The 23749-nt window shown below is 38.9% G+C and overlaps 1 protein-coding gene across 1 annotated transcript in view; it reads right to left on the bottom strand.

Annotated features, from left to right (window-relative positions):
* KDM7A (lysine demethylase 7A) overlaps positions 1-23749 on the bottom strand; it is a 74920-nt gene that overhangs the window by 5841 nt on the left and 45330 nt on the right. The window contains exons 5-16 of the mRNA XM_059074883.2: positions 23586-23727; positions 23114-23300; positions 21775-21937; positions 18235-18322; positions 16850-16956; positions 13524-13615; positions 10931-11020; positions 4062-4271; positions 2422-2546; positions 2054-2208; positions 701-798; positions 62-210 (exon numbers count right to left, since the gene is read on the bottom strand). Coding sequence (XP_058930866.1) covers positions 62-210; positions 701-798; positions 2054-2208; positions 2422-2546; positions 4062-4271; positions 10931-11020; positions 13524-13615; positions 16850-16956; positions 18235-18322; positions 21775-21937; positions 23114-23300; positions 23586-23727 — 1606 coding nt within the window. The remainder of the gene's footprint in view (positions 1-61; positions 211-700; positions 799-2053; positions 2209-2421; positions 2547-4061; positions 4272-10930; positions 11021-13523; positions 13616-16849; positions 16957-18234; positions 18323-21774; positions 21938-23113; positions 23301-23585; positions 23728-23749) is intronic.

Below are 23749 nucleotides of genomic sequence, written 5' to 3'. Positions count from 1 at the left end.
CAAACATTTTCCTATCATTTATATCACAATATAATAAGACTACCATCACCAGCATGCCTACCTTTTAACTGGAATTTCGCTTCTAGATGGCTTCTGGCTCTTTTGAAGGAAGCTCCTCATCACATTAGATTCTTCCTTAAAGTTTGATGTAACTTCTTGTTTCTTTTCATCACCTGAACTTTCAGACTCTTCAGTGGTAAAATTATTTTTCTGAGATAATTAAATGGAGGCAAATCTATATAAGAAATCTGAACAGGTCTGTACAAACTAACCAGAAACACTTTATCCGTCTAGTGAAAGTGAGAATCTTAATTATCATGGAATTATTTCTGTATTTCATACGAAAAAGTGAAAATCTCTCATAACTACAGTAACGTAATTCCTTAGTAAAAAAAACCCACACATAATACAGGTTTTCTTTAAGGCAAAATGAAATATAACCTATGAGAGAAATACGAGAAACATGAGAAGAGCATCTCCCTCCACCCTTTCCAAAATCAGACAAAAGCTATGTCGATCAGATGTAAATAGTCACATGATGGGACGTGTGTGTATAATTACCACTGCAGAGAAGGCCCTGTGCCGCAAAGGTCAGAGAGACAGGCTTTGGGAAAGCTGTCATTCACTTTCCTCCTTGGTAAAGGAAAGTGGGTGTTCATCTTTTTGTCACATAACTTTAAGTTAAGGGTTCCAGGCGTACCAGTGCGGTGCAATCAGGTCCAGAGTCTTCTGAATCAGAAATATCAGAATATTCTGATGATCGATTCCTGAGTTCTGATTTCACACTTGTTAAAAACCCTGAGAAGGAAAATGATGAGAGAAAAACAGTCATTAGAATTTGAATAGAGTGCCAGCCAAAGCCTGTCCGACGTTGTGAGATGTCTCAACCGCACCTGCTCTGTCCTTTTCTCACTGCTTTCATTGTCTTCATTTCATTCTTCCCCCATGGACTATCTCCCTAATTGACCAAGATACAGATTAACGTGTATTCTTAAAACATCTGGAGTATTTGTTGAACATGGTGATATCATCATCCTTATATGGGTGGGCTATTTTATATTTCTGTCCAGAAAAAAACCTCTAACACTAAAATTAGCTGCAAGATGCTTTTCACTTCCCGTTGTGCGATATTTCTCTCAACAGAAAACAAAACAAAAAAAACTCTCCTAAGCCTAAGACACATTCAAGTAGACAGTGACTCCAACAAGCTTGAACGAGGCTCCAGCCCCGCCTCTCTCTCTTGCAGGTAGCACTCCTCAACAACTGTTGGACGAATTCCATTGATTAGCTGCCTCTCCCCAGACACGAGAACAAAGGCAGAGTCAGCAACTACAGCCAAACCAAACTTACCCAGAATTAGCAGGACTGAGGTATCCAACATGGATTAAATAATGTTAATCACATGGAACATTTACTTATCAAGTACTAAAATATTTAACTCCTTTTTAAGATAGAAGGGTATATGGAAGCCCTGAAGAACGTTGAGAAAATGAAGACTTCATTCAAAGAAGAAAGATCTCGAGGAGGAGGAGGTGTTACTATTCATCACACTGATGATAACCAAGTAGAGGCCTTCTTGTCAACAGGCAATCAAATAAAACAACACATGGATTGCTAATAGCTTCAGATCAGCCAGTTATATATGTCTCCTAATTCTGAAAACCATATGTATGTTAGCTAAAATTATCTCAGAAATAGGATTAAACTTGCAACTTTATTATTTTATTATTTGGAGTAGAGGCCCGTAAGATGCATGAGCTTCATGTGACTCTTGTAAAAACTGTCACTAGATGAGGGTGTCACTGGCCGGCGACATCCTTGTCACTAATACCACCTTCCCTGGACGCCACCCCTCACTTGGTGGTCACATCTGGCATTTCCCTGATGGAGAGACGACTCAGAAATGCTTCAGACTTCTCAAAAGAGTATCAGAGACACAGAAATTGTAATCCTACTACTGATTTAAGCACTTTAAAATTAGCAAGTTACTTTACATAGTATTAGCACATTGGTAACGAGCAGACCTTTAAAATGACCATTAAAACAAACATACTGTTAAGTGGTTTCTGCGACGCTTCATTCTCCACTCCCTCTATTCCTGAGCTCTCTTCCACCTTCACTTTTGCCTTTTTTGTCCTTCTCTTATCCTCTTCATTTTCACTGTCTGCTGTATAAAGACTCTGATCTGCAAAGGGTTGTCTCTCATCCCTGTATACAGTGGGAAAAACAACTGAGTCAGAAAACAGTGCAACCATGTAGCCAAATGGTATTAAACCCTCCTTTATTTACAGAGAAAATAGAGAACTAAGACACTTTCCCCATATTTCAGGCAGCTGTGTAATGGTCTGGACCAGGGATTAAATGAACAGAGGGAATCCACTGAAAATTAATCTGTTGGATACTTTGATCTACTTCACATACTTAATTATCCTTCCATTTGTCAGCAGTAATCGGAGATCATTATCTTTCGCTCTCCATTCAGGTACCGTGGAAGATGGCTGGAGATGTTTGTTGAATTTTCCATTCAGTTTAGAGCTCAAAATGTCCTTAAAGTACAAAAACAGAACTTACTTAACCTCCGCCCTCAAATATACCAGCCTGACAAGTAAAGAACTGTATACCACCCACCACCTCCCCACCCAGCCCGGCATGCTGAAGAGTGCTGGGCGGCCTCCGAGGCTAGGGCATTTGCAGTGGTGTGGCACGAAAACTAAATGGTTCCTAAAACCAAAGCATGAATCCGGTTCACCTTTCTGTAGGGCCAGTAACTATAAAGCACATTCTATAACACAGAATCTAAAATCTCTATCAAGTGAATTCAGACATTTCACTCTGCAGAAAGCTGAAAAACTGAAAAGCTGGAGAAGTACTGCCTTCATGTATCTGAATTCTCTTTGCCTTGTTTCTCCTCGCAAAAGCGCTGGCTGCTGGGTCCTTTCCAGTCACCCTATCTTTGACCTCATCTCTAGTGTTCCCACCAGGCACTCCCAGCTATTTACAGGTCATCACCCTGCTATCACCAGGAACAAAGGCTACCGGGTGACATAAAGGCACAACAGTAGCTGGTTTTCAACGCATAAAGAATATTTCCTTTTTGTGGTAGTATTTTTCTTTAATAATAAATAGAACCTTTTATAATAAGCGAAATCTTCTCCTAGATGGCTATGGGTTTAAGGCGGTTTAGAACAACAAAAGCTTAAGACAGTATAAATATAATTATATAAAATTTAAAATATTTAAGGAAGTTTTCATTTCTATATAGCTTCTTTAAATATGTTAATTAAGAGATACTATCTTATTCATTTTAAATTATCCTCTATTTAAGATGTAAAATCATGGATGATATGGATCTCACCACATGTCGTCAGCATGTTTTACAAAGGCCCTACACTGAGCTCATTACTGCCCCCCTGCTTCTCCCCTTTGTCTATGAGGCCATCACTCCTCCGTCTGCAGCCATGGGTTTAACAGACGCCCACACTGCTGCAGCTGGGCCGGGAAGGCCTTCCGTACTTGCTCTTCCCGCTGCGTGCAATACTCGTCCTCAAGTCTGTGCATCCATCTGACTTCTTCTGCTATGTAAGCGGCATTCAAATGCACCCACCTGAGAGGCTCTCTGACCACCTGAGCTAAAGCAGCCAGCCACCCGAGCCCTTTTATTCTCTGGCTCTACTGCTCTCTTTCTTCATAACATTTGTTATCTGAAATTACATTATTTTAATATCTGTCTGTGACTTCGATCCTTCCAACTTGAGCTAGGATGGAAGCTACACCAGGGCAGGGACTTAGGTTATGCTCACTCTGGTATCTTCTGCAGAGCCTAGAAGAGCACGCAGCACTTGGTAAGCACTCAGTAAACATGTCGGCAAACAGATGAGATCTGTTCGTCCTACTTCTACACTGAAGCATGTCCCTGTCACGAGCAGAAGCGCTGCTGACCCCTACAGCACTAAGCAAAGATCAGACAACAAGAACGGCCGGACTGTTCTCTTTCTACAGTCCTTCTGATGGCCTTTCAGAAACAACCAAGGCTCTCGTGTGACCATGGAACGGAAGCTTGCCTCTTCCCAGGGACACATCTCCAGTCTTCTGAGCACCTCCCTTGTGTGGAGCTCCAGGATGTCTAGGTTAGAAGGAGTTCGGACATTGTGATCTCGAAGTTTCCGCATCCTTCGTCGGGAATGGTATGGGGAAGCTGCTTCATTTGAGGATCGTGAAACTGGACATATAGTAGGAATTCCCTGAGATTTAACTGGTTTGCCGTTTTCCTCCTTTAAGAATGAAATTCAGGGTATTTTTATGACAAGGCCACAAACATACCTGACTAAATAATCAGCCATAAAAACATTTCAGAAAACAAAAAACATTCAGTTTAATCATATAAACAAAAAACACCAAATTATAAAACTTGAACGGCTTTGCTGAGATCTTTTCCCCTTCTCTCCCCCACATAATATACTGTGAACATATTTCCTTGATTTTCAATATCATTTTAAAGGCTGTGTCATATTCTACTGTAGAGATAAGGCATAATTTATTGATCTAATATTTAATGGCAATTATTTAGGCTGCTTCGAGTTCTTCCCTATGATGAAATTCTTTCACATACATAATTGCATAAATCAATAAATGCTTTTTAAACCAAAGTCACACATCTCTATGTAGCTTTAAAAATTAAAACTCTAGGGGCTTCCCTGGTGGCGCAGTGGTTGAGAGTCCGCCTGCCTACCGATGCAGGGGACATGGGTTCGTGCCCCGGTCCGGGAAGATCCCACATGCCGCGGAGCGGCTGGACCCGTTGAGCCACAGCTGCTGAGCCTGCGCGTCCGGAGCCTGTGCTCCGCAACGGGAGAGGCCGCAACAGTGAGAGGCCCGCGTACCACAAAAAAAAAAAAGAAAACTCTATAAGCATATCATGAAAAGTACAGTCTATTCGTCCCCCTCTGATTCGCTTTCTCCAGAGGTAACAACTTGCAAGTTTTTAAACATTGTAGTAACATACACAGAATTTTGTACCACATAATATACGTATACCTAATTTATACATAACGTATACGTAATTTTAACGTGTAAAATGCCACAGTTCAGTGGCATTAAGTACATTTCACATTGTTGTCTAACCATCACCACTATCCATCTCCAGAACTTTTTAATCCTCTCAAACTTTTAAATATGAACTCCCCATTCCTCCTCAGCCCCAGCCCCAGGCAACCACCATTCTACTTTCTCTATGAATCTGACTACTCTAGGACTACATGTAAATGGGATCTTACAGTATTTCTCCCTTTGTGACTGGCTTATTTCACTTCACACAGTAACTTCAAGGTTCATCCATGTTGTAGCACGTGTCAGAATTTCCTTCTTTTTTAATGTTCGATAATATTCCATTGTATGTATATACCACATTTTGTTCATCCATTCATCTGTGATGGACATCCGGGTTGCTTCCATGTTTTCGATGCTGTGAATAATGCTTCTATGAACACCTGTGTGCACCCTGCTTTCAATTCTTTGGGGTATATACCCAGCACTTCCAACTCTTGTAGCTGTTTTTGTTGTTGTTGTTTCAGTTATTTGCCTCCAAATGGCTAAAGAACATGTTTAAACTGTTATTTCTTGGTTTTTCAGCTTCAGACATTATTGAATCCCTACTATGCAAGATAAAGTCTTAATCTTTGCACACCTCTCCTAAAGGCACACACACTTTCCCTTCCTTCAGTATTCAGTATTTAAATTGGACTCAGTGAAAATTATTTACAACCCAGTGCCATGTAACATACTATTATTACCGTTACTTTCTTTTACATCCTTTGAGTTTCCCTTGAGTTTACAATTGCCTCATCTCTATCTGTTTTGTTTCCTATGTATTTATCACTAATTGATCCCCAAATTCCCACTAGAAGAATGCAAACATTCCAACACATTAAGTAATTTATCAATGTTTATATTTTTCTTTGGAGACAGACCTCCTAGACAGGAAGGCCAGATAAAGTACAAGATGCCCAGTTAAATGTGAATTTCAGATCAACAACTGATATGGAGCCTTTCACTCTCCTGATCCATCCTGGACTAGCTACACTCTGGGCCTGCACATGACACCAAAGGCCATTCCCGACCTGCGCCCATTCTACCACGTAAAGCTGCAATCCCCACCCCGCCACCTCTGGCTGTCACTCCCTACACCCTTTTCCCCTCCTTTATTTTCTTCAGAGCACTCCTTTATTCCTGAGACATTAAAATATTTACGGCCAGCCTCTTCCTACTAAGCTCCACGGGGGCAGGGCCTTTGTTTTGTTCACTGCTCTATGCCCATTCCTGATGGGACACAGCACATAGTAGGTACTCAGTATTTGTTGGAAGAATGAATTCCAGGGCTCCTTCTTTCTCGGTTTACTCCCTCCCAGCACATCCTCTAAGAGTTTCCTGAGAAAGGGAACATGGAGGTAAATTGTTTGAGACCTTGCCTCTCTGACATCTTTACCATCATATTTGACTTATAGCTTGGCTGAATGCAGACCTGTAGGTTGGCATCCCTCCTATCCCAGAATGTTAAAGCGACTGCTTTACTGCCTTCTAGTCTGTAATGTTATTGTTGAGAAATCTGATAGTATTCTCATTCCCAGTTCTCTGTATAGGACCCATACTTCCTTCTTTGATGCTTTTTAGGATATACTTCATTACATGTATTCTAAAATGTGACCAAATGTGCCTTTTTTCACTCACTGTACCAGGCATTCTGTAGAGTTCTCAATTTGGGAAGGTGTGTCCTTGAATTCTAAAACATTTTCTTTGATTATTCTTCTGATAATCTTGTTTTCTCTGTTATCTCTGTCTGGAACTCACATTATTTTGACAGTGATTGTGTAAAATGACCTAATTTTTCTGTCCTATTTCTTTCTTTTTTTTTTTTTTAAACTTTGGGAGAGATTTTTCCAACTTTATCTTCCAACCATTCTACTAAATTTTGTTTCTATTTTATTTCTAATTTCCAAGAGCTCCTTTTCTTTTTTCTTTGAATGTTCCTTTGTTAAAGCTTCCTGTTCTTTTTTCATGGAGGTACTATTTACTCTTTTCTCTCTTCAGGGTATCAGTTATGTTTGGGTTTTGGGCTAGAGACTTATTTGCTTATTGATTGTTTCCTCTGAATACTTTCTTTTTCCCCTTTTTATCCTTTACTTTTGGTCTTTGTCTTAAAAAATTTTCCTGGCTTTCTATGCATTTTCAAAGGGAAGCATTAAAAAGCTAACTGTTGGGCTTCCCTGGTGGTGCAGTGGTTGAGAGTCCGCCTGCCGATGCAGGGGACACGGGTTTGTACCCCGGTCCGGGAAGTTCCCACATGCCGCGGAGCGGCTGGGCCCGTGAGCCATGGCCGCTGGGCCTGCGCGTCTGGAGCCTGTGCTCCGCAACGGTAGAGGCCACAACAGTGAGAGGCCCGCATAACGCAAAAAAAAATAAAAATAAAAAAAAATAAAAAGCTAACTGTTTTCAAGAAATGATGCTAAGAAAACTAGATAAAAATATGGGGAAAAAAATAATGCCTTAATTTACCTTATGTTATGTATAAAATTTCAAGATTGGCCATTTACCTAAATGTAAAAGCTTCTAGGAAAAAAAGAAAGTATCTTCAAGACCTTGGGTGGGCAAAGATTTCTTAGACAGGACACACAAAAAGGTACTATTTATAAAACAAAAAGGTTTTATAAATTGGATTTCTTCAAAATTAAAAATTTCTGCTCATAAAAAGACACCATGTTTCATACGAACTATATCTCAAGGGAAAAAATGTTAAAAAAAAAAAAAAAAAAAGACACCATGAAGACAATGAAAAGATAAGCCACAGGCTGTGGGTAAATATTTACTATTATATATATGTATATATCTCATATATAATATATATCATCTGTACATACATGAATGAATGCATGCCAAAGGACAAAGAACTTGTGTCCAGGATATATAATAAACTCCTAAAAATCAATAATAAAAACAACATAACTTTTTAAATGGGCAAAAACTTCAGATACTTCATAAGGGAAGATATACAGACAGCCATGCACACAAAAAGGTGTTCAACGTCATCAGTCTTCAGGAAAATGTAAACTAACACCACAGTGAAACAACATTTCATATTCTCTGCAATAGCAAAAATTAAAAAGACTGAAAACACCAAATACTTACTGGCAAGGGTATGGAACAACTACAACTCCTACACATTACTGGTGAGAGTGTAAAATGGTACAACCACTTTGGAAAACTGTCTGGCAGATTCTCATAAAGTTAAAAATTCATTTACCCTATGACTTAACATCTCTACTCCCAGGTATTTATCGAAGAAAAATGAAAACATATATCTACCACAAGACACACAAGGTTGCTTATAACAGTTTTATTCATAATGGCCAAATCTGCATATAACCCAAATATTCATCAACGGAAGAATGGAAAACAAACTGTGGTATATTCATTTAACTGAATACTACTCAGCGATGAAAAAGAACGACTGACACATGCAACATGAATGAATCTCAAAAGCCTTATGTTTAAAGAAGCCAGACACAAAAACACTATATGCTGTATGACTGCCCTTATCTGAAATTGAAAAATAGACAAAATTAATCTATGACCCAGCAGGAGAGGTCAGAACAGTGGTAGCTATGATAGTCAAAGACTGAATAGAAGGGGGCAAGAAATGACCTTCTGGGGTGATGCAGATGATTTTTAGCTCAACTGGAGCAAGGGTTACACAGGTATATACTTTTGTCAAAACTTGAATTGTACTTTCATGATCTGTGCATTTCACTGTATGTAAAAAGGAAAAAGCTAATTGAGAGCTCTGTGTGAGTGGGGCTTTACCAACTGATAGGTTTCACTATAGAAATCTGGGTTGTTCCATTTGAAGGTTTCAAATTGTCAACATCAGTGGGTCTTCTTTTTGGCCTGGGAGGTACAGGCCAGACTGCCAGTGTTTGGGGGAGCCACGTGGAAGAAGAATCATTCACTACGTAGATTGTCACTTAATCCTCTTGTTTTCAGTACAGTACCCATCTCCCTCAGTTGGGTTCAGTGGCCAAAGTCCAGTCTCAAGTTCAACCTCTAAAAACTTAAATCTTTAGTTTTTTGCCTGTGTTAAGGCAGGGATCTGGAGGTCAATTTATTTCTTAAATAGACCTTTAATCAATCCTGCTTTCAACCCCACCTCCACTCTCATATTCAGAGGGTCCTAGTTTCCCTGATTGATGAACTTTTTGAAGGTTTTACTGTACAAATGAGATCTGCTCTGGTCTTCTCCCATTGCCCACACAGGTTGCAGCTCTCTCCGGTCTGCTAAGTCAGTTACCGCTTAAACACTTGCTTTCCAGCTTCCAAAATTTTGTTAGAGTCTTCATCTCTATTATTCTATTTGTCTTCAGGGGATATTGCTTTTTATTCTTTTACTATCCTTTTGGTTCCAAGAGGTGATAGTGGTAAACAGGTATGGTCATGTGCAAAGTTAAATTGGATTCCTCTTATTTACTTTATTAAAATAATGCTAAGTCAAGGGATACGCCAGTTAGAAAGCATGAACTATTTACACTTCCTGCCAGCAGCACAAAAATAAAGAATTTTATCTTTGCCAATTTGATAAATGATCATTTGAAATCATAAATTATGTGGCAAAATGTACTTGAATACTTTTTCACATATTGAGAATATTTTTCATATTTTTATTGGATTGGCCATTTCTATGTCTTCTTTGGTGAAATACCTGTTTATATTTTCTTTGTACATTTTTCTACTGCCATTTTGCTTCCTTCTGTACTCCCTACCCTCCAATTAAAAAAAAAAAAAAAACCCAAAAACAACACAAAGACACTTTGTTGACTATTTTTGTCCAATTATTCTTCCACGTATATTTTACCATTTTCAATTTGTAATACTAATTTGGAATTGACATATTTCAGAAATGACACTCCCATTTATTCAACTATAGTTTTATTTCTCTTAGTAAAGATTTATAGTTTTTTCATACAGACCTACACCTTTCTTATTGAGTTTATTCTTAGTTTTGGTTGTTATTATATATGATATTTATATATTTATCCATTTACATATATATTTAAGATTAAATATGTGACTTTTGATTTTAAAAATCCATTTATATGCAGCTCTTCAAAAATAGAAAATAATTCCCTACCATATCTGAACATATTGTGAATTACATGAAATACTCTATCCAAGGATATTAAACCCACCATTTTAATATTTCTCAGGCGTACACCTCTTTTCATTGCCCAAATACAGCCCTAATATGAGCTGTATCAGTTAGCCGCCATTCCTCCACTTAATTTCCTTTCAGTTCAAGCTGGACACTAACAGAACCATCTTCCTCAAGAATTACTTTAATTAAAACCCCCTTTCTTTAATACCTAGAAAAGCTCCTAATTAATCAATTAAAACACCTAATCTAAGACTTCATGGGCTTTTATCAAAGGGCATTTACCTAAATGAGTTGCTGTAATATTTTCACTCAAGTGGATCTCCTTGCCCCACCCTACTGTGTCATCCCTCTTCTCAATTCAGTTTCACCCAGCTCTTACTCATCTTACCTTTTCTCTTTCTTTCATTTCTTAACATGTATTCATCTCTGCATTGCAGAAATGAATGAGATCTGAAAGTTTTGTTTATGCTGTATTTTTTAATTTTTGGAGTAACCTGAAGAACCTGAAGTAACCTGGTAACTGCTTCCTTATTACTTCACTATGATACGATACTCCAGATTTCTCCGTAGAACTTTGGGAGCCTGAAAACCTGAGACTCCTTCCAAGACACAGTGCATTCTATTTCTTCTAAGAGTGTCAGGGCTTCCCAATGTTTGCAGTGCGGTGCTAGATCCAACCGCTTCTCAAAGCAGATAGTAACCAGGCATTTAGATGATAGTTTCTACTCTTACCTCTATTGCTCGAATTACTTTAGAAAGTTCTTTAATAAGATGTCCAGGTCTAACATTGTCTGGAATTTCAAAGGCATGTTCAGATACAAGCTGTATTTGGATTAACAAAGATAAGACAACCAAAGTTACTTACATTTTAAGATGTAAAAACTAATTTACTAAATCAATTTTCAGGCTCTCTAGATTTTACAGACAAGGCCAAACACCCACAAGTCAGGTCTCAGAGCTCATGTGGTTGGTTTCATATCTTCTAAGGAGATCCTTATTAACTCATAAAATCCTCTTACATCGAGTTAAAAATGGACTTGTCTTACTGTAAATTTTGTTCTATATGGACTCTACACCTCAAAGCCTACTGTAATTTTAACTACTACTGTATATAATTAGTAAAGAAACTAACTAAACTTAATTCATAATACGTAAGGATCTGTAAGGGGGAACACAGGCACTAAAATAATCCTAGTTTCTCATGGGAAATCTAATTTGCAAAGTTTTTTTTCTTTTCACGTCGAAAGAGAAATAGGAAAAAGATCACATCCACCGGAAAGAGGAATTAATTGGTGAGTTACCATATCTATTGAACTGCAAACTGCTGTCATTATTTATTATGTCTATTTCCAAATATTAATCTGTATATGAAAGTTTTGACCTTTTAGGCACACTTAACGTACTAATTGTTACTTTTGCTTTACATCCTCTCCTTGGTTTAGCATAACTGGTTAAAACAAACTAATGACATCAAGATACAGTTGAGTACTGTACCAGTGTTAACTCATAAATCCTTTCAACAACACTATGACAGAGATACTATTAGGACTCTCACTTTACAGTTGAGGGCCTGAAGCACAGGTTAGCGGTTTATTAGCAGCATTGCTGAGGCTTGAATCCAAGCCTCTGACTCCAGAGTTCACGCTCTTAGCCACTATGCTAAGCTACCTCTCATCTTAGAGCAAGGTTTACAGTTAACTGCAAACATCATGCTTTTAAAAGTGCACTTCAAATGCAATGAATTAACAGTATGTATTATTGATGAGTTTTACTGTGCATCAAAATCACCTACAAAGTCTGTTCAAAACAGAGGTTCAGATGCTACCCCAGATCAATTAAATCAGAATCTGTTGGGAAAGAAGCAGGGAGTTTATTTTAAAAAAGCTCTAAAGGCGGGCTTCCCCGGTGGCACAGTGGTTGAGAGTCCACCTGCCAATGCAGGGGACACAGGTTCGTGCCCCGGTCCAGGAGGATCCCACATGCCGTAGAGCGGCTGGGCCCGTGAGCCATGGCCGCTGAGCCTGCGCGTCTGGAGCCTGTGCTCCGCGACAGGAAAAGCCACAACAGTGAGAGGCCCGCGTACACCAACAACAACAACAAAAAAGAAAGCTCTGAAGCCAATTTTGATAAACAGACAAGTTTGAGAACAACTTGTCTACAGCCTTCAGAGGGAAAAGAATTACATGGTTTTTGCAACATACCCTTTGTTTTGTTTTTATCTTTTTATATACTATATACTTCTGTAACCTGTTTATGCCTTAACTTGTCCTTTAGACGATGACATCTTTGACACTGGAAGACATGATTTTTATTTTCCTGAATGCTTCCACAGTGCCCTTACTCTTAATGGATATGCAGCAATGATAATGAAGTGAAAGGGAGCATAAAATTATTGGGAGGGTAACCTATTAATTACTGTCTCCTAATATCTTTTAAGAGGGGGATTTTTATTTCAGGTGGACATTTGAGAAATTAGCATGAGAATGTATTTTCATCAGCTCAACTATTTATCATTTATTAAAACGTTGTGTGTAAAGTTCCAGGAAGGAAATGAAGATGAGAAAGTCCTTGTTTTTCAAGAGCTTATAAACTTAGACAAGAGGACATGGACACACTACTTTATGGACATTACTTTTAAGTCCACTGGCACAAGAGCTACGCTATGGACGCATAAGGAAAGGACATACTGCTTCCAAATGGAGACCTGGGATGACCTCTTAGAGGTGGTGCGATTCAGATGCACGCTAGACCACATTTCAGGGAAAAATGGAAATCTCCTGCTTGAGCCCTGGCCTCTCTTTTCCCTAGTTCTTACAGAAGACTGGCAGAGGGATAACAGCACAGGCCTTGCGGACACAGAGACCGAGCCGCAGGCCTGGCCCCACAGCTGTCTTGGGCAAGTTCTTAAACTCTGAACCTCAGCTTCCCCATGTGTAAAATGGGGTACCAAGAGTATCCCAACCTCATATAGTTGTTTTGAAGAGTAAATGAGCTTATGGATGTAACAACTAAGTACAGTGGTTAGCACACTACGTGAGCTCAAAGTTTATATTATTATTCTATACCTACATGTTCATTTCTTAGTCAATATCCTAGATATACTCACATTTACTTACTTTTTGAGGTCAAAGAAATACCTAGGTACTTCATTCTCATAAATATAAACATAAACCAGCACATTTGTATATACTGTCCAATAAAATGCAGGTTGTACTTAAAGCATGATTTCCATTCCTTCTACTACTCCAAAATAACATAAGGACTCTGTTTTCCTGACCTTGCCATATAAAAATTCACAATTATTTCACCAAAGACAACTACTTACTTCTTTTTTCATCCATAATTTTAAAGCAGTATGCAGCGCTTTCACTCCCTGTACTAGGTAAGTCTGAGGCTGGAAACCATCTTCTCTCAGTTCTGTGTCAATGAAGTTGAGGGGGAAAGGAGTTAGTGCTCTGTGACAAAGGGATTAACTTTAGGTTCTGAGTAACCACCAAATATCAAACAAGTTAATGAAGAAATAATAAACAATCAGTTGAAAAGGTGAGAAAGAAAAAGGAACAGTATTACATTAAATGTAGTTGTACTAAATGCTCCAGTTAAAAGAAAGCTCACAAACATAATGCTGAGTAAAAGGTCACAAAAGAGTATCAGTCGGAATCTACTCACGAGAAGTCTACAAATGGACAGAATTAAACTATTTTAGTTAGTGACACGGTGATAAAACTGAAGAAAAGGATTTCACAAAAGTCAGGATGGTGGTTCTCTCTAGAAGGCAAGGAGGAGGGTGCAACGGGAGAAATAACTGGGCCTCTCTAAGGTAGCAGCAAGGCTGTTTTTGCTTACTTTGGGTAGGGTGACCTGAGTGATAGCTGTGTAATTCGTTGAACTGTACGAGAGGGGATGTGTACGCAGTGTGTAACCTACACAACTGACTATGGGCATGACATACTACATTATTGTAAAGGCAAATACACACCTACACACATACAAATGTCTTTTCTGGGTTTTAAAGCCAAACTGATTATCTAAAACTCAGGCAAAATATATTAGATGTGGTCTAAAATTCAGGTAAGGTGAAACAAAAGCAAAAGATCTCACTTCTGCTCAGCGTTTAATTTACTTACATGAACACAAAACTGGTTCACTGTTTTATTATTACTAACACTAAACACAGTTAAGAGTTTCATATAATCCACACTTATTTAACCCATCATATAAACCTCATTAACAGCCTGAGCTGGAAGATAACAGGCCACAGTAGAAAGTTAAAGGGTCAGGAATAAAAAACCAACATAATATGGGGTAACAAGACCACCATTCCTGCTTCCAGGATGAATCTAAGACAATGGCAATTGGTACAGTGGTCAGCTGGCTCTAGCCTTGGTGGGACTGGACTGACTCACTAACATTGCCAGGTAGCCTGTACTGATACAGCTGACAAAATGAAAACATTTTAAAACCTCTCCTACAAATATCCTTTTACAGTAATCGGGGTTTTTTTTTAGGTTTTTAATGTATAGGTTCATGTTTTCAGTCAGACCTCAATATTTCTGAACTCTCAATGGCTAAAACAAAGGTTAAATTGTTATTTTAAGACTGAACAATTTGCTGCTTGTGGCTGCAAGGGGAACAGCAAGAGTTTGTCTTTTAGATAAATTTTTAATTTGTTCTAAAAAGTCGATTGATGAGCCCCTCTTAGACATTAAGGAAAAAGCATTACCCCAGGCGTGTACGTGTGTCAGTGTGTACACTGACATTGAGGGGGAAAGGAGTTAGTGCTCTGTGACAAAGGGATTAACTTTAGGTTCTGAGTAACCACCAAATATCAAACAAGTTAATGGAGAAATAATAAACAGTTTATGTACAGTGTGTACACACACACTGTGTGTACTGTATGTGTGTGTGTGTGTGTGTGTGTGTATGTGTTAGTGAGAAAAGAAAGATGGAAAAAGTGCTCTGAATTTTCTGAATATTGAATTGCCAATCTCTTATCCGGAGAGTTCAGCAACTGGGTTTTATTTCCAGAAAATAAGGACATTTGTAAGTGTTTTTATAAGTGTTCCTATTTTCCCAGGCTTCTACTTGAATAGGAGACTATGAACTTTACTGTCCAGTATTTTACTGAAAATCATATATATTGCAACTCTATGGGTCTACTGTGACATCCCTGCAGCCAAGAAAAATACCCGGAAACACTACTCCTCCCCCCCATGCTATCCCGCCTCCATCCTGTACAGCTGCACCACTGTCAAGACACCTACCTCTACACAGTGCTACAAGGTGTGAGATGGGGTTCTACTGCTCTTTCCTTCCAAAGAAAGTGAGGTTTCCCCAGCCCCCCATTTTAAGGAAAGAAACCATAAATGATTTTTATCATTTAATTCCGTGTATGCCATCCTGGGAAATAAGTTATTGGTTGTTTTTTTTCCTTTACCTTTTCTTCTTGTGTAACATTTAAATGGGGAAAAAATCCAAATGTTTACACGAGACTTTATTGTTTAATCTGTTTATATCTCTCCTTCTGGGAGTTAATTATAATAGTAGCACTGGGACTTCCCTGCTGGTGCAGGGGTTAAGAATCCGCCTGCCAGTGCAGGGGACACGGGTTCGAGCCCTGGTCTGGGAAGATCCCACGTGCCGCGGAGCAACTAAGCCCGTGTGCCACAACTACTGAGCCTGTGCTCTAGAGCCCACGATCCACAACTACCGAAGCCCCCGCGCCTAGAGCCCGTGCTCCACAACAAGAGAAGCCAGCGCAATGAGAAGCCCGCGCACCGCAACAAAGAGCAGCCCTCACTCGCCGCAACTAGAGAAAGCCCGCGTGCAGCAACAAGACCCAAGGCAGCCAATAAATAAATTAATTAAATAATTTTTTAAAAATAGTAGCACTACTGGCAAAGTGACTAGGAAAGTTAGACAACACAAAAACCAGATGGACTGTATTTTCATGGGCATAAGTGCACGAAAAGCAAAAAACAGATAAAAGTGGAAGTTACAGTGAGTCTCCAACTTGACTGCTCAAAGATTATTAAACCAGTAATAAAACATCAAAATCTGAAATTCCACATAAAAGAGGTACCTTTCAAGTTTAAAGGATATATTTCCCCCCTCCCTTGAAAAGAACCATTTTTTTTCAACTATAGATGCATAGCCTGACACTAGTTGGTTTGTGCTAACAGGTGCCTTATACTGGCCACATAATGGTCATAATGGTAATGGCACAGACACCACCTGATTCACTCAGGACATGAAAATTATTCCCTCGATTTTTAAAAAGCAAATGTTTGGGAACAAATACTAGGTAACAGTCCCTTGGCTTCAACTGCATTTTTGTTCGTGAGGCACTTTGACGTGCCGGATAATGTGTGCAGATGAGTAACGTCCCAGTGAAAGGAACAGTTTTCAGCATTGCCTGTGTGGTTCTGATGCAGCTCTCCATATATCTGATTTTTATGCCTATGGACTAGAGATTTGCTAATTTGCTAAAAAGGTTCTGAACAGAGGAAAATCATGCATTTAAAAAACAAAATAGGGACAAATAGCCACACCACATTTTAAAAAGGACCTCTCTTTCTATGAGTGGCTTTTAGTGAATTTAGAAATACCACGCATCATATGAAACAACAAAATGTACAGATTATTTATTACCTTTTAGGGTCTCCAGCAAGTTTTTGGCTACAAACCAACATATGGCTTCAAAGAAAGGGAATTTGAAAAGATCTGGTGTCTTTAGCCTTTTTTCCATCTCATAACACCTAAATAAATAAGAGTTGAAGAAATTTAATATTAATATTAGCATTTCAAAGTTCAATGGAGACACAACCAACTCAACTAAAACAAGCAGCCCACGGTGTATAAGCCCAATCGAGTAGTGCACATCGCTCAGCACCAACACACATGGGTTAGACTGAGCTGTGATCTTACTCAGGTCCGCCCTTAATAGATCTGACAGGCTACTGAAGAATTTACACTGGTCTTCAAAAAGACCAGATCACTTGGGATCTGCAGCCTACTTTTAACAGAAGGAATTTTACAAGGGTTCCACTATAATAAACAGAACGATGTGTTTAGAAACCAGCTGCCTGCGTTGGACAGCACTGCAACACCCTCTCACGGCATTTTCTTTAGGCTCTACTAAGCATTCAGGCTCAGGACCACACTTGGCAAGGGTCAAGGTGAGAAGACGGAAACCACAGCTCGCCACAGGGTGAGTCTTCCGTGCGAGTCCTCGCAGCAGTCCACACAGCCAGGAGCCGTCTTTCCCCGGGGACAGCTCAGGTATAAAGAAACAAGATTCGTACTTGGCAAGTGTGGGAGCCGCCCTGGCTTAGAGCTTCATACCCCCCATAAGAGCCAGAATCTCTGGTAATAACTCCACAGATGCATGGCTTCCGGGGTTCCCCGCGGTCATGCCAAGTTATAACAGTCACACTCAGGAAAGCCCAAAGACACGGCTTCCTACTGGGTATTTCTAGTTCTGCCAGTATTGATGCGGTTTATCAATCAGGAATCATTTTACCATAAGCAATGTTGTCTTGTAACATTCTTCTCTTATTAGGCTACCAGGGGAAGTTATTACCCAAAGGTCAAATTCTCATGCAGAAGGGGAAATGGGTGTTCATCCTTTACCACAGCAAAATTAAAGCAGGTGTTTTGACAACAATCCTAACTTAGGGTTGCTCTGCCCCAGCACCATATGTCACACCTGAGTCTGACTGGTTTTAGTTCAATTCCCTCACTGTAAAAACAGCCAAAGGAGAGCCTATCCACTTCTACAAAATTTTGAAATTTGGGGAGATGTCTAGTCTCAAATTGAATAAGTTATTCTTTTTGTTTTATATTAGAAAAGCATCAAGATGTTCTCCTGTCAAAATTTTAAGACAATACTTTTGTTAAAAGTTCCTAATAATTTCTCAGGGTCTATCTCCATGAGATCTCAGTTAAGTATGTTGTTGAATTTTTTTTTTTGACATTTAGAACTAAGTCCTATTTAAGAAAGGACAAAAGATTCTTTAAATACTGATGACACAAACCTGAGCTGCATGCCAATGTTAAGGTTGTGCAGAAAGTTCCCCCCAAAAGCCATACAGTCCTGAGAAGTGAGCACAGCATGAATCCACCCTGAAATGGTTAAAAGTATATAAATCAGTGATTTTTCAATATTCAAACCACACAAATGTAATATATACCTGTTTTAAGAAACACAAAATATCAAAATCAGTTTACCTCATACTTCAGTGCTAGAGAAGCTAATGTCTATTACCATCTAGAGGTTCAATGATTCAAATATGTATAAATGCCTATTACATGCCAGCCTCTGTGCTGTGTTTAAGATAAACGGATTGACCGAATTAGACAAAATTACGGTGCAGGATAGGTGAAGGTTTTTGTGGTTGTTGCTGTTTCAGTTTTTCAGCTTAAAAACACAATCTACTTTAGACTAAAGATTTTACTCTGAGACAAGTCAAATCTGGTTAGAGTGAGGCGAGCACGTTTTCATTAAATGAACAATGCGACTGGCTGGGCACTTTGCCTCCCTAGTGTCATCCTGAAACAAGTGTCCTTAGGGACCAAATCAATGGAACTCAACCTGGGATCTTCCTCTAAGAAAGAAAACGTAGATCACCCACATTTCATTAGGCAGGGTTATGGTCCTATGAATATAAATGTTGGCAATCAAAATGATATTTTCCCACAAAGTCAAAATGTTTTCCCATAAAAATGTTTTCAAAGTGAGGCTCATTTCTGAGATGATGCTAAACTTTTGAAAGAAAGGTCCATAGACCGAACATAAAGACATCATATAAACATAAATAAATATACACACATACATTTGAGTGTAAAAATTGACTGTTAAAATAGACAGATCCCATTTTCCTTATGCTTTTCATATTCTGATCCCTCATTGTGCTGTAACACAATATCAAAAAACTCCCCCCAAGACTGGCTTTCAAGTGGTGACCATGTGTGTGCTCAAAGGCACAAAGCCTTGAGCTTGACCCTGAAATCACAAATTTGAAGTCTCTGTTGGCTTCAAATTCTGTAGATCAGTGGTCCTCAATGGAGGCACTACCGCCTGTAGAGTGTTATTTGGACAGTTTGGTGGGCTTTTTTTTGTCACAGTGATCAGGAGGCACTACTGTCATTTCATGAGCAGGAGCCAGGGATGCAACATGCAGGACAGTTCCACACAGTAAGAAACTGTCCTCCATTAGTCAGGACTTTCAAATTTCTGCTGGGCATTCAGATAGGTACAAAATCTGTTATTAACTGTCTGAGCCCAGAAACTATAACTCCATTCATATGAAACAAGGATCTTTTGCATGGTTTTGGCAAAATTTTCCAGGAATACAACTAGGTAGCCTGTAAACAGAAGGAAGTGTATCAGTTGCCAACTACCTTGGGGGGAAAAAAAAAAAAATCACACTCTCTATGGCAGCAGTTCTTCAAATGTGGTCCCCAGACCAGCAGCACCAGCCTCAGTCGGGAACTTGTTAGAAATGCAAATTCTCAGGATCACCCCAGAGCTACTGAATCTGAACCGCTGGGACTAAGGCCCAGCACTCTGTGTTTTAATAAGCCCTCCAGGTGATTCTGATGGTCAATGAAGTTTGAGAACCATTAATCCACACCAAAGCTACAGACTTTGAACCACCAGGTACACACCTGTACTGGTCAGCTGGTCTGTGCATCATCCTGACTTCTAATGCTGCTGTGCCTGAGCAGGGACATTGTGAAATGGTGTTTTATTATAAATTACTTTTAATTTCTTCTTTATCTTCTAATTAGGTCATTACATCAATGGGGGGGCGGGGAATTACTGGTACAGGGGGTTATATTAATGATAAATGTGAATTCAGGATTTTTGAAGTGGGCATAACAAAATATCTGTTATAAAAGGGAGCTTTGGGGGGCTTTAAGGGAGGGGCTTTAAGGGAGGAGCTTAGCCCATTCACAGTGAAAATATTGATATGTATCTAGATTTATAAATTCTGGTAGTTCTAGGCATTTATTCATTCATTTGCTCAACACATACTTCTTATTATATACTCCAGAGGCAAGGTAAGAAAGCAGGGCCTGTAACAGATCCTTGCAAACTGTGTAGCCATTAAGGTCACTCAAATCAGAAGAACACAATGCTCAAAACCACTGACCTGGAGAGTCCATACCCTGCATTTTGTCACATCTCAAAATGACAGACCTGATACCTTTACTTGAGGCTACAGCTAAGGCTGGTACTCAATCCCTTCCTAGGGTCCCTCAAAACAGACTCATTGCCTCCTAACTGCTCCAGGACAGCTGCCCAGATTCTTACAGCAGGCTTGGGCCTTTGACATCAATGTAGAGCTAACCAGTTAAAATTAAAGGGAATTTCATCAAAATTTTATGCAAAGGACATTATCAAGAAAATGAAAAGACAACCCACAGAATGGGAGAAAATATTGCAAATCGTATATCTGATAAGGGTCTAGTGTACAGAATATATAAAGAATGCTTACAACTCAACAATAAAAAGACAACCCAACATAAAAATGGGCAAAGGATTTAAATAGACATTTCTCCAAAGAAGATATACAAATGGCCAATAAGAGAAATGCTCAGCATCATTACTCATTAAGCAAATGCAAATTAAAACCACAATGAGATACAAGTACTTCACACCCACTAGAATGACAAAAATAAAAAAAGATAATTACAGTGTTGGTGAGGATGTAGAGAAATTGGAACACCTGTACATTGCTGGTGGGAATGTAAAATGGTGCAGCCACTAGGAAAACAGTTTGGCAGTTCCTCAAAGTTAAACATCATTAAACCATATGACCCAGCAATTCCACTACTAGGTCTATATAACCAAGGGAAATGAAAACAAACCTCCACACAAAAACTTTCACACAAATGTTCAAAGCAGCACTATTCGTAAGAGCCAAAACGTGGAATCAACCCAAATGTCCATCAACTGATGAAGGGATAAATGAAATGCGGTACATCCATGCAATGGAATATTATTTGGCCATAAAAGGCAATGAAACACTGACAAGTGCTACAACATGGATGAGCCTCGTAAACATGATGCTAACTAAAAGAAGCTAGATACAAAAGGCCACGTATTACATATGAAATGCCCAAAACAGGCAAATCCACAGAGACTGAAAGCACATTAGTGGTTGCTAGGGGCTCAGAGGAGGAGAAATGTGGAGTGACTGCTAATTGGCATGGGGTTTCTTCTTGAAGTGATGAAATGATCTGGAATTAGATAGGGGTAGGGGTGCACAGCCCTGTTAATCTTCTAAAAACCACTGAATTGTACACTTTAAAAGGGTATTATGGTATATGAATTTTTCTGAATAAAAATAAAAGTGAAGGCAAATGACATAAAACACAATACCAAAACAAGTCCTGACTACAAGAGAAGCCCTCTAAGGCACAAAGAAGTGAAAAGTCCAAGATCAGAATCATCTCTTGGGCTATGCAAAACTACTTTCCAAACACATTAAAGTCAGAGATTTCAATCAAAAGCTGACTCCATGTGATGAGTATCCACTATGGGGAGTGGGATGGGATTAAAACCTTACCTGTAGGAACAAATAAGGTATGTCCCTGCTTTACCACACATTTGTAGCATTTATCCACCTTATCTCCAAAGAACACTTCACTCTGGGTCACAGATGAACTCCAAGATTCATAGAGTGCCAAATTGTCATCTGTTGGCTTTATCAAATAAAAAACCTTCTCGCCCTAGGAGGAAGTAATCACACTATTTTTGAAAAAGGAAGTGCCATTCTTAGGATGGCCTATATTGATGTAATTTCCCAATACAATGTTCTAAATTAAATTAGATAACTATCAGATTTTTTAAGGCTCAAAAAGACATATTTCACATACCTGATCAATAGCTATTGCCCTTAATAAGCATCTTCAAAGGAGCTAAGGCTCCCCCTCTCAAATACGACAAGGGGTCAATAAAGTAGTGATGGAGAAATAGTTACAAGAGAGGAGGATAAAGAATCACAAACATCCCACTGATCTCATTTTCAAGGTACAAAAGTAAATACATGTTAATAGGCCCCAGATTACAGCGAGTCATCTCTGCAAACTTTGCCCTTTCTCCTAAGACATATAATAATACAATTATTTTTAAAGATCTGTGAACAAACTTTCTTTAATGAACTAACCCTTTGCTTTCTCATGGAGGAACGGAAGAGGAGCTCAAGGGCACAGCATCTAACACAGTCCAGAGCATTGCTGATGCACAGGCATGTGATATTGACAAAGATTTGGTTCTAGATCAGCACCGTCCAAAAGAACCTTCTGTGACGATGGAAATGTTTTACATCTGTGCTATCCAATACAGTAGTTATAAGCCCTATGTGGCTACTGAGCACTTTGAAATGCGGTTAGTGCAAATGAGGAACTGAATTTTAAATTATATTTAATTATTTAAATGTAGCCCAGTTCTAGATAAAGCAAGGTGAATATAAGCTCCTGAGGAGAATTCGGATTTTTGTGGGCATTCCTGACTTATCCAACTAGCTGTCTTTAGCCTGACCTTAAGGTCAGAAGCAATTACTACTATAATTTTGGTCCTTCTCAGGTATTAGATTCAGGGATTAACTGGTAATTGACTACGGGGAAGAAGAAACAAAGAGACAAAAGGCTAAAAGATTAATTTATAAGACGGGGGCAAAAAAAGGGAATCTATATAAATTAAGAATTCATGGCTCCTCCATTACTTGGGATTAAAACAAGAAAATCATAATGCTTCTTTAAGTATTTAAAATGATAGCTCCCACTGAAAAAGTACAAAAAACTTCCCTCTTTACAAATGTCATTTATAGCAAATGAATATACCCGTGGAAAAATAAGACTGTATGTTTTTGTGATTAAGTGAACAAAGAAATACCCCAAGCTTACCCAGAGGACATGGTACCAAACTGAAGTCCCACCAAAGTCAATGTGGAAATCTGTGTAGCTGTCTTGAACTCCCATTAAGCAGTATTTCTGAACAAATGGCTTGGGAAAGACTGAATCATCAGGCCAATAATTTTCCACCCAGGAAAGTTTTCTGGCTATATCAGGAACCTCCACCAATTCAGACATCCTTTAAAAAAACAAACACACACATACACACACAACCACATCATGCAAATTAAAACTTCTTAAAATTTCATCTCCCATCTCAACCCAAACCAAGAAATTAACTGGAACTCGGAGCTAACAGCAATACTTAAAGTTTGAGGGTTACCAAAGCAAAATTTACAACATAGCTGTATCACTGGACCACTTTAGAAGTCACAATTATGTTTTTTACTAAAAGAAATTCATCATTTAACTACATTTTAGCTAACACTCAGAAGGCTAAACCAAAATGTCCAGAACTACTCACTTTGTATCTGAAAATTCAAGGCTGATCACATTTAACACTTTTGGTCTGTTAGGATTCATGAAGTATTTAACATAATTGTGAAGTGTCATTTTGCTGTCTGCCTGCCTTGCCACATCAATGACATCTATCACTTTGTCACCACCTGCAGAGAAAAATTATAGTCT

This window comes from Kogia breviceps, chromosome 9 (genome assembly GCF_026419965.1).
Source record: "Kogia breviceps isolate mKogBre1 chromosome 9, mKogBre1 haplotype 1, whole genome shotgun sequence".
In the NCBI taxonomy this organism is placed as follows: domain Eukaryota; kingdom Metazoa; phylum Chordata; class Mammalia; order Artiodactyla; family Physeteridae; genus Kogia; species Kogia breviceps.
This window is presented reverse-complemented; position numbering and strand designations above follow the sequence as displayed.